Below are 13133 nucleotides of genomic sequence, written 5' to 3'. Positions count from 1 at the left end.
ACATTTGTTGTATATAATATACATTATATATCTTATTGTGCTTGCAGTCTCAGATTGTATCGAAAATAAACGATATTGGTGTCCAAATAATTGTGGAAAAAGTTACAAACATAAAAAGAATATGAGAAGTCATTTTTTACATGTATGTGGAATTCCATCTCAGTTTCCTTGTATTTTGTGTACTACAAATTTCAGAAGAAATGAAGATCTCAAAAAACATATGGTGTTCATTCATAAATTTATTACATAAAATAAATACTATAAATTTAATCATTTGTGTTTTAGATTCTGAAGAGAGTGAAGAAACCTGTATTTTTCTGTTTATCTACATTCATATATATTAAAGTTTTCCATACACTATATTAAAGTATTGAATTTACTATCACAATAATAAACTGATCTCTAATATTACTAAATAATCAATATATTTTTATTTTATTCCAGCTGTTGTTGTTTTTATTATTAAAATATTGTGTTGATTTATTTAAAATATTTTATATACGAGTACATACTATATTTTATATATAATATTGGTTCAATCTTACCAGTGGCGGTTCGTGAGCTTCAAATAAGGCGGTGCACAAAAAATGTATAAGATACCTATGTTAGATGGTAAAAAAAATTAATTTTGCTATAGGTACATACCAAAATAATGTACCTACTTATCTTATCTAAATATATACACTGGCGGCAGTTGATAGATAATGTACAATGATGCATCATCATTTCGACGAATGACGCGATATAGCGACACAATAAAATAGGTTCGGTGCACACATTAAAAGAGCTCAAAATTGCCATATATTACTAACCGACGTGTCGAGGCATATAGCTAATTTTAGACGGCCGTCCAGAGCACAAACAATTTGTACTCCTCGAAAATTATTTAATCATTTATAGACACATTTCTTAACATAAAAGTAGCAAAAACTTTTTTTTTATTAATATTTATTTCTTATATTACAGTCCATTTGCATAATAATCAATTATATGTTACTATAGGAATCTAATAATTTTTTATATAATTTTTTTGGATGGTTCACGTGCTCCTGTACAAATGAGAATTATATTAAAGATAATAAAGTATATATATACCATTATATGTACCAAAAAAATTCTATTACAATATAAGTAAACATGTTTTTATACTGTAAAATTGCTGTGAATGTTTCGTATAGATCATAAAAAAATGACATAATTAGTATGCAGGTATGTCAAAGCTGTAAAATTAATATTGGCAGAAAAAAAATATATTTTATCATAATAATTATGCGCATGTGTGTGGCACATATAATTATAGATTAAAAGGTTGGCAATATGACATTTTGATATAAGAAGTTGAATGAGACATTTTTATTCCATTTTTAAAATTGATGTTTTGCCAATACATTATTGATAATTTCATGTACGTACATGCAAACATTCCTCAGGCACTTTTAGGCTCTTGTTGCCATACGCGAGTTTTAATAGGACCAATATCCTTGATTCTACTTAGAATAAAGATAAACCCATCTCGAAAGGAGATTTGAGGTGACTTTTGTAATATATATGCAAAAAAAAACTTCTGTTAAAAAAAACATACACTAATATGGTGATAATAACTGGGTTAATGAGATATGAAAATCATTATGGTAGCTATCTTCCAGTATGCATTTTACTAAAAAATATGTGATCTATCAATGAACTATGATATACCGTAATAATAATAAAAGTATAGTATTTAGTCTATAATAAAAATTGTATTAAATTAAATGATCTTACACAAAATTATTTATTATATAAATAAGAATGAAATAATTTAAATACAATAATTATTGCCAAGAAAATAATATATTTTGATTTGACAAATTTAAAATTTAAAAGCATTTATGTAATTATTATTATTTATAACAATGTAATTTAACTTGATTCTTTAATTGAGAATAAAATATACAATTATTTTACAAGTATTTTAAATAATTGGTTATAATCTATAAATATAATATACAAGTCTGAGTAACTAGTAATGTACACCACATGTAACACCTAAACCAACTATACTATTATTACCAAGAATAGCATTAGTTTTATAATATTAACACTGAGAGATATGTAATTAATATGAGAATTTTTATAAAAAATATTTGTTATAAGAAATAATATGTTAAGCTCAATGGTGCAAATATCCTAGTAATATCATAGAATACAAAACATCGGTAGATTATGTAGTACACTCATAATTATAGATTTGTAGTACACAAAACAGCAATGGACCGCATATTGGGAGATGGCCAACTATATTTTATACATGTTAGAAACATTTTGAAGAAGAAAAAAAATTTTTAAGGGTTATATTTGTACAAAATATTTATCTAAGACGACTTCTCTATACAAATGAATTAAATTACATTTTTAGAAATTTGATTTATTTATAGACTAACCTAAACAGACTATATTATTTAATACACTACTATTATATTACACATTCATTTTAATTTTTAATTTTAGAAACTTAAATACAACTTATTTCTACATTCAAAATCAAATTATTTTGCTTATTGTTGTTGTTGTTGTGTTTTTTTAAAAAAAATTGGTCTATTCATTAGCTATTATACCATGTTTGTTTTTATTGATCAAAGATGTGCTTACACCCTGTGCTTTTAGTAATAAGTTTCTTTAGTAATAGTCAATATGTAAAAAATATTTTGACATCTGTCATCACGTATCTATATTTTTTATGTTATATTTTTTTTTGTTAATAGACGAAAGATGGTTGTGCCCAAAATGTGGCCGGAATTACAAACGAAAAGCTCATTTAAGTTTCCATTTAGCCAAAGAGTGCGGTGTTGGCCCTCAATATAATTGCTCGAAATGTTTCAAATTTTTCAAGCGTAGTAGTCATTTGAAGAGTCACCAGCTTTCATGTGGTGATGTCTCACCAAAATTTCAATGTGATATTTGTAAAAAGAAATTCACTCGCAAGGATAACATGAAAACTCACAAAAATACTATACATAGACTTTCTGATCCTAATATACCAAATGAAGTTTATGCATTTTATAGTGAATGGCAAATTGGAGATTCAGATTAAAATCTAATTATATTTATAAGATGTTAACTGAAAGATAAATAGTTTTTTTATGTACCTAATTGTGTATATTTAAATACATAGAATATTTATTTATTTATATTAATATTCAGGTGTACTTATAGAATACAATTCAAAATTGTAGATAATATAATCAATTAAAATGTGATAACCTGCAAATGAAATGTTTGAAACTTCTTTTTTATTTGAATATATTTATAAATAATTATAAATGTATGCAGAAATTCATATATACAATAAACTACAAGGTCTACAAATCTATAAATAAAATGGTTCTATTATTAATTATTATCAATAATATTTCATAAGGAAATAGAATTAAATTATGTTTTCAACATTGATTTTTTTATTATTGAAATTAATTAACCTTATATACTCTTTACCAAGTAATTTTAATTGATTTTATTCTTATTTAGGTATATCATTTATTTGTTGATCGAAAAACTGTACAAGTATATATTTGTCTTCCAAATTGTAAATATATTACAATTTTAAATATATACTTGTAATATATTTATAAGGTGACAAATTAGGTAATGAAATATCATGCTTTTAAAACTCAAGTTGATTATAATTTATAACATTTTATATGCACTTAATGAAAAATCTTTAATAGTTTGTTTGTAATTTATTAACATATTTGAAAACCCAAATGTGTAAATAACAAGTATATAAAGTAAAATTATTAATATATTATATTTTTTAATTGTTATAAACCAAATTTGTATTTGTTGTTTGTTAATTTTGTTGTATTATGTATTAAGGGTCTCAGACTGAATCTGAAACAATTGTTGAAAATATTGAATAATGTTCTATATACTTAACTATTTTTAAAAGCTATAATGCTTAACATAATGCTTATTTATGCTTATTAACATCAAGTAAAATCACCACAGTGTAATTGTATAATTTTTAATACATTAAATATTATTATTATTTATATGCATTGCTAAAATATTAATATTTACAATTGTTTACATCAGTATATTTATACATATATAATTTATTATGTTGTTTATTAATTTTTAGAAAAAACTTCCAGAAAAAAAACATTAAGCAATACTGAAAAAAATAAAAACATCAATAAGAACAAAAAAAAAGGAGATTTTGGTAAAAATATTTGTGCTGTATGTTCAAAATCTTTTAAACACTTCAATACTTTGAACAAACATCTGCGTAGTCATTTATTACCAGAAAATGTAGTTATTCATCCATTTCAATGTGATAAATGCAATAAAACATTTCCAAAATTACAGAACATGAACACGCATAGAGCACTTATTCATGGAGTGTTATAAGTTTATATCTATAACAAAATGACTAGTATAACCATACAATTATGTTATTATATATATTATATTATTATACAATATTATTTATATACATAGTTATATAACTTAATTAGTATTCATTTTATTTGATTAATTTGAATTTCATAACCATTAATTTGCTATTATGACATTGTTATTAAGAAGTATTTGCATGATTAATAATAATAACATAATTTTGTTTTAATATTATGATTTGAAATTTGTTAAGTTTATAAAATCTCACGTTGAAAATATGTTAATTTTTATTATGGTATGTCTAAGTAATGGTACAATAGTTTAAAGACATCACACACTTGATTGATAATAAAATTAAAATTTGGTTTAAATTAAAGTGATTTTTTTTTTTGAAAAATGTATTTGAATCGAAAAGATGTTATTTATTTATTTTTTATCCTCCAATTTGTCGTTGCAGTGTATGTCTGAGGTAGATAACACAGATAGATCTGATCCTTTATGGTATTTTCTTAATTTACGTCATTCTTACAGAAACATATTTGTCATTTTATTTTATTGTTGTATTTGCTTTCAATTAAAATATTATTTCATATTATTTATACATTTATAATTTATGATTCTTACAAAATTATTATAAATATGTCACTGGATTGTTGTACCATGAGAACATAAGAATATAAAGAGTTTGAAATCAATTAAGAAGCGTCCACATGGAAGAAAATGTAACCAGCTTTTAATATTATCTGTATATTATTTTTATAAAATTCAATTTTATATTAGCATCTGCAGTATGAAAACTATAAAATTGATTGAACATTTAACAAAAAAAAAATTTAAAAAAAATTGTTAACTTATATATTCCTAGATCTAATCTATTAACAACTATTTTGTATAACTATATATTTTAATATTTTCCTGTTACATTATTATTCATTTATTGTTTTTTAATTTAATGTTATTAAATATCCTTTTTATTAGTTTGGTCTTAATAAAATACAATATATATTTAAATATATATGTACTTTATATTTTTATAATTATATAAACGGTATTATTTAACATTATTTTTAAATGCAATATTATTATATAAAAGATCTCTAGAAGGTACATAAATTTCATATTTTTCTCATTATGTTGTTAACTGAGCATTAGGTATGGAATTATTTATTATTATTATTATTATTGGGCTAGTAATATAATTTTTATTTTTATTATTTTAACCTAAAATGCTAAATAAATTGTTAAAAAAAAGTACTGCACACTTAATAAATTATTTACCTTTATTAATTAAGAATAATCTTTTATTAACTTTTAAGCGCTTTTTATTAAATTAATAAATTCTAATATGTATGTATGTATGCTCCAACATATTTTATTTTATTATTAATTATAGTCTATCTTTTATAGGAATAGCACAACTACAAAATGGACGATGGATATGTCCAAATAGTTATTGTGGTAGAACATATAAAAAGAAGTTCTCATTGTATCGCCATTGTCGACAAGAGTGTGGTGTTGAACCTCAATATCAGTGTTTGTATTGTATGAAAACATTTAAACGCAAAGAATCACTCAAATCACACTCTATAATAGTTCATAATTCATGTAATTTTGATTAATTACAATTGAAACTACCAAAAAATACAATTTAATATTCAATGATTTACTTATTAGCCTTTCAAACATTCAAAATACAATAATTCTTCTAATTATATAAAAACTTATTCAAGAAAAGCATACTAAGTTTGTGAGAAATGGAAATTGAAATCAGAAATTGGTACCTTGGCACAATAGTATAAATATAAACATAAACACATAAGTTGAAATATAAACAATTACATAATATTATCCACTACAAATGACAAAAACACTAAAATAAATGTAAGAAAAATCAATAAATTAATGTGGTAAAACGTAGATCTATAAAGGAAGGATATAACTTTAATGAACCCCCTTTGAATATAACTCATATTTCTAACCCTTAACTACCTTAAGACTAAATAGAACCACTTAAATGTGAATCATGTGGAGTTAATTACAATAAAAAACATTGTTACCGAAGGCTGTTAACATGAAGATACAAGAAATTAACACTATGTAGATCAGACATACTTGAACATAATCTACTTTCAAATATAATGATATATATATTTTTTTTGTAAACAAAACTATACAATTCCAATTTAATTTAGTTGCATTAACTTGAAAAAAAAAATTGTAATATATTAATATACATAAATCAACTTTGTTAATATAATACTTTTAATATCCATAATATACTACTGGATTTGGCTACTATTTATTAATGTTATCTAATCCATAAAATTACTAACAATATATTTTTCAACAATTATTAAACATAAAGACTGAACTTCAATTAAAAATTAAAATGATTTGTAACACAGAATATGCTATAGTAAACTCTAACATCACTTAAGCAAATGCATGACATTTAATTAATAATAAGAGTATATTATTGGTTATGGTTAATAACAATTTTTTAAGTTATAATTCTTTGTATTTTACAACTAGAAAAAGAAAGATTTAAATTATTAATAAATGTGTTCATTATACTATTTAATAGATATTTTATTTAAATTTCTTGTCATTTTTAAATGTTAGTTTGGCGTAACCTAAAACATGTTATATTAGTATTAGTTATAATAGCTAATAGAGCTGTCTTTATTTTTTATATCTGTAATATATAAATAATAAATAATACTGATATATTATAATTAATATTATGTATATTATAAAATATATGTACCATTAATTGTAAATGTTTATTATTACCTTGAAAGAGATTTATAATTTAAATATATACATACATATTTATACAAGCATATTAAGTTCTATATAGTTTTTTTAAATAAAAATAAATATAAACTATTCTAAAAATTATTTAATTAATGATAATCAATTTATATTGATATACTGTTAGTCGTTAGACATATCATTTTAAGTAGTATATAATAATAAATAGGCCTAGACAGTGTTGATATATTTTATTAAACTATTTTTGTCTAATTTTCTTTCTATGACATAACAATTCTTAGTACTTAGTAGGTATGTATTTATTAAATCATTAATAAATTATTAAATTAATGAGTATGAAAATTTAAAATTTAAATAACAATTGTAAATTTAATCACTTAATTCTTATGACGTTGAAAACTGCTTTTGCTTAATTTATCTGCAGTTTAAATAGTCTTAAATATTTTTAGTAGGTATATGTTTTCATCGTAACTTATTTTTGTTAAATTTTACAGTTTGTCCAATCAGTGGAAGATATATATGTCCAAATACATGTGGTCGAAGTTACAAAGAAAGGCACAATCTTATTAGACATTTAAGAAAAGAATGTGGTGTTGCTCCTCAACATAAATGCATCCAATGCTCAAAAGCTTTTAAGCATAAAGCACATTTAACTAGACATTTATTATCCTGCTCTAATATTCCTCCAAGTTTCGAATGTATATTTTGTGGGAGGATGTTCAGATGTAGAGATACATTGAAAAAACATAATATATTGGTTCATAATAATTTACTTGAATAATTTACTGAATAACTTGTATACTATTGTTATTATTAAAACCAGTTAAATCATGATTGTTTATATTATAATTAAAATATATATGTAATAAACAGAATTTTCATTTAAAACTTTTAACATAATATTTATACCTACTAAGTTATGTTTACAATTTATAACAATATTTAACTTGAACTGATTTAATTCTATTATATTACTTAGAATAAAATGAAAGGGTTATTTATTATTTTATCAAATTTAATTATCAAAGAATTTTTTTTTAATATAAACAAAGTTTATTTATAATTGGACATATCTCAAAAAATGTTTGTCATTTTTAGAACATTTTTACTACTACTAAAAATCTTATATTTTTTTCATAAATTATATAATTATATCATTTTTATCTGTTTTCATTTCTCCTAATTTTATAGGTATACATTTTTGTTTTCAAAACAATAGATGTAGGCAACCTATGGTATTAATTTTTAATCGCCTTAGAGGTTATTTTTCTGAATGTTTTAAATAAATATAAAATATTGTTAAAATTACAATATATTAAATGGGTCTGTCTCATCAACAAACCTTACTTCAGTTTTCACCATAGTAGGTCTATGTTAAAATTATTGTATAGCTAATAATTATTCAAATTAAAAAAGAACATTTAATGATTGAAGTTTTTTTTGGTAACCTACTTTAAAGTTCAATTATGAAATAACAATTTAAAATATTTTCTAATAAAGTATTTAGTGCAATATATGAGTATGATATAATTTTGCATGGAATATTTTATACTTTCATATATATGATGTAGAAATTAATTAGTATTTAAATATTTTTATACACATACATAAGTTTTATAAAAAAAAAATAAACTAATAACTGAAAAATAATTTCTTTTTAATAACTGACTATGGACATTTGGAAAATTTGTTTTTAAATAAGTAATTTAATTAATAGCTAGATATTTAACCTAGTTAAATACTATAAATCAATAAAGTGGTAAAATGGTTTAATGGATGTGAATATTTGATATGCAATATTGATCCTTCATTATTTTTTCTTATGTGTTTTTAATTATCTTGGTATCATTATCAATAATTATCTGTCAATCTTCATTAATATATTGTAAAGGACAAACATCATAAAAAATATTATAATCAATTAAATTTTAAGAAAATTATCCAAATGTATGTGTTATTGAATTAGGTACATTTTTTTCATCTATCACAACAATATTTATGTAATCCCTTATTTTCATGCTCTAAAAAAACAACAACAAATAAAATAAAATACTATAGTATAATATAAGTTATTTCATGTCTATTATATTAACAAACAAAAAAAATAATTTTTTTAAACAATAAATAAAGAATAGAATTTGCTTTAAAAATACAATGTTACGTATAAATTATTATATTTTAAATTGTATGCTCTAGAAATATTTATAAAATCTAATTTTAATGATTAATAGAAGAATAAGACTGCTTATAAATTAACTTTGATTAATACTTATTTATTTATTTTAATATTCTTGTAGCAGATAAAAATGGTACAATAATAAATATAATAAATGTATCAATGGTTTTATAATAAAGTTAAACATATTATTAAAAAACCTTCTACTACAAAAAAAAAAAAATAATAATAAATGAATAATTATTATAGAATACAGTTTTTTAGTTTTTAAGAATGTTAACTTAATTTCAAACTTAATATCATATATTAATACTGTATCAATATTGAAACATGAAATTACATTGTTTATATAATATAACTAAATTATATAGTATGAGCCTTATTTATGACCCGGTATGATAATTATTGTAATTTCCACTATAAATTATTATGCCATATTAAATATTTTACTAACAGAGATATCAAGATTAAAACAAAACAGTATTTATGTGTTTAAAAATAATTTGTTTACTGTTTTTTTATATGTGGACTTGATTTTTATATGCATTAAATGTTTTATTTAATAAAGACTAAATTATTAAAACAGTTAAGTTTACTTAAAATGTAAAATAGTTGTCTCAATTTTCAGCTATTTTAATTAGTTATTACTTAACATTTCATTTCAATTCTATACTTCTATATTTTTATTTGAAATTAAAAGGAATTTACTTTATTCTTTAGAATAAATGCCAATTGCTTTTTATCAGTTCAACTTTTTATTATGATGGATTAATGACATTTATTTGTTTGCAGGTTTACTAAGCCGTTGGTCATGTATGAACAACTGTGGTAGAAGCTATAAGAACAAAGGAGACTTAATACGCCATATGAGAAAAGAATGTGGTATTCCTCCTCAATATCGTTGTGATACTTGTCGTAAAATGTTTAAACATGTTCATCATTTAAAGTCACATATGATTGTAGTTCATCAGAAACTATTTAAAAGCAATTAAAAACACTTAATTTATTATACTTATACTATGTCGTTTTGTAAAATGTTAAGCTTTAACGTACTCTCTTTTCATTAGTAAAATATTATTTTTATGTTTTCAGTTAACTGATTATTAAATATAAATATGACTACATGGTGATACAAATTTATATATTATACTAGATTAGGAACTTTGAATAAAACTAACATAAAATAACTAATGCTTATACTCCATGTTTTGGATACAAAAATTTTCCATGGGTATAAAAACTGCAAACTATCTAGGTAACATATTGAAGTACCAAAGATATTATTGAAATATCCGTGTCAATTTTCTAACCAAGAGAATTGGTAACAAAATTAATTTAATGGCTCAATGTAAATGTAAACATTGTAAATATTAAATGTTGTAGATTCACAAGGTTCTTATCTAGTGTAGTATAGTATACTTTGTATACACGGTGTACTAGTAAATACTTAGATTAGAAAATACTTTTTTACATTCCTATTAACTAAATAAATTAAATAAATTATATAATAATTAATAATGTATTATCTACAAATTATACAATATAAAATTATATAATTTAACACTATAATTCTTAAGTTTGATATGTTCCTATAAATATGGTAATTATTGTTCTTTATTACCAATTTTCTAAAAACTTTTTTTTTACTTTAATAATTTTATGTTAACTACAGATTTTTTTTTTGTTTTTAATATAACATCAATTACAAACATTATTAAACTAGGCTTAAAAAAAAATTTCAAAAATAAGGTAATTAATTATTAATTATGTCATATAATTGAATAAACAATGTAAATGGTTAAATTGAATTAAAAATTGAGAAATATTTTGAAATTCATTGAGAAAAATAAAAATAAGTATAACAATAGATTGGAATGGTTTTAGCAGTGGTGTTTTTATACACGGTTGGAACAAATTTTATCTTTGCTAATAACAGATTGTATTTAAAATGTAATTGAAAATTATATATATATAATTAGTAACAAATTAGTAAATCTTCAATAGAAAGATAATTTTGAGTATATATATCTTTAAAAATCAGAGCTTATAATTTAATTTAAAAAAATAAAATAATATAACAACAATTTTAAACTTATTTATATTGTATTAAAAATAAATTAAGATGTTATTTTTTACTAGCTTTTAGATTGTTAAATATTATTTAATTTATGATGCATAATATATATTGTATACAAAAAAATTATTTATTTATTAATAATTATATCTTCACATACTTAGGTTATTTTTCAAGGTTGCTGTATTGAAATGGACGTGGACCAAGTTACAAGTTCAAATATAATTTAAATAGAAATATAAGAAAAGAATGTAGAGTTGAATCAGATACAAATATGGAATTTGTTTAAAAGCATTCAAACAAAATGACTAGGAATAAAACAAAGACAACAAATATTTTTTGAATTTAACTCAAAAGAGTAAGTAAATACAAGAAAAAATAATGAATTATGCTTCACATTGTTAAATTATATTCAAGTATACAAAGCAAATTTTTAACAGTAATTTAAAATACACAAGTGTGTTTTTAACATTAAATACTTCCCTTATATTCACCGTTTAAAAAATCATCCTATGCAAAATTAAAAAGATATAATAAGTGTATACAATGAATGTAAGCACTATAGAATTTAAATAGGTACCAATATTAGACTATGTAGTAAAGATAGTAAGCTTATTTTACTGTTACTGTACATACATTAATATAACACTATGAACTGATATAATGAATAATGATATTTTATAATTATAAGAAAAAAAATACAAATCAAATAATATAAACCCTTGTTCTGTTTTAGATTACTTTGGAAGACCTATTTTAATACTACATACAAGAACACTTACTGTATGACTATTGTGTATATTTGTACTCAAAAGTGAATACATCCAGGAGTATTTTAATTTGTTCTTTGAAAATTTAAATTCTATGGCATTAAAATGATAACAAATAAAATGTGATTTTGTTATTAACCTATTTTATATTATTACATTGAATTTCTTTATTATTTATAATCTTAGGTATTATTTATTTGACATAATATCTTAAAACATCTTTCAACATAAAAAACTATAAAATCATTTAATAAGATTCCTTTTTTTGGTAATTGATAATATAATGACAGATTATTCCAGGTTAATTTTGTGTCAGATATTAAATTAGTATAATTTAACAGTCAAAGTATTGAAATATAATAATTGTATATATATATAATAATAAATATATGATAATTATTTTATATTCAAAAACAAAATATTGAACTTCATTGTTAATATCCATTATATCTGGTGTATGGGATAGGTTTATTATTTTGTTACCTACCTATGAACAGAACAGCTTAATAAATATATATATATATATTATTTTTTAATAACACAGCAATGGTTCACCCAATTTAACAAGCCTGGACATTTTCTTCATGTGGTCTTGCCAAACTAACATATTATATATAATAATTGTTCTAATATAAATAGTAATAATATTTATGTTGACAATAGAAAAAATGTAATTTGGTTTGTTTTTCATTTTGATAAATAGGATTATTCAAAAGGTCAAACTTGTTGAAATTGCTATGTCCAAATAACTGTGGCCGATCATATAATCATCGTGGAACATTGCGCAGGCATCTTAAGTATGAATGTGGTGTACCACCACAATTTAAATGTGAATACTGTCCTAGGACTTTTGCCCAAAAAGTCAATCTGAATAAGCATCAAATGGCTGTACACAAAAATATTTTAGATGCAATGAGCATGTGTTTTGTTGAATTATGTGAAAAATAAATTTCATAATAGTTAA

The 13133-nt window shown here is 21.6% G+C and overlaps 1 protein-coding gene and 1 long non-coding RNA gene across 2 annotated transcripts; both read left to right on the top strand.

Annotated features, from left to right (window-relative positions):
• The first annotated feature begins 5628 nt into the window (after window positions 1–5628).
• LOC132920689 (zinc finger protein 2-like) lies at window positions 5629–8037 on the top strand. Its single transcript, XM_060983320.1, has 2 exons — window positions 5629–5916; window positions 7644–8037. Exons 1-2 carry the CDS (start codon window positions 5724–5726, stop codon window positions 7928–7930), a joined length of 480 nt encoding a protein of 159 aa, XP_060839303.1. The 5' UTR covers window positions 5629–5723; the 3' UTR covers window positions 7931–8037.
• Window positions 8038–9722: 1685 nt separating this feature from the next.
• On the top strand, window positions 9723–13133 carry LOC132920707 (uncharacterized). Its single transcript, XR_009660770.1, has 2 exons — window positions 9723–11757; window positions 12136–13133. It is a non-coding gene; the product is annotated as an uncharacterized LOC132920707 (long non-coding RNA).

The sequence above is a fragment of the Rhopalosiphum padi genome, chromosome 2 (genome assembly GCF_020882245.1).
Source record: "Rhopalosiphum padi isolate XX-2018 chromosome 2, ASM2088224v1, whole genome shotgun sequence".
Classification (NCBI taxonomy): domain Eukaryota; kingdom Metazoa; phylum Arthropoda; class Insecta; order Hemiptera; family Aphididae; genus Rhopalosiphum; species Rhopalosiphum padi.
The sequence above is the reverse complement of the archived record's forward strand: the minus strand, read 5'-3'. Positions and strand labels throughout refer to the sequence as shown.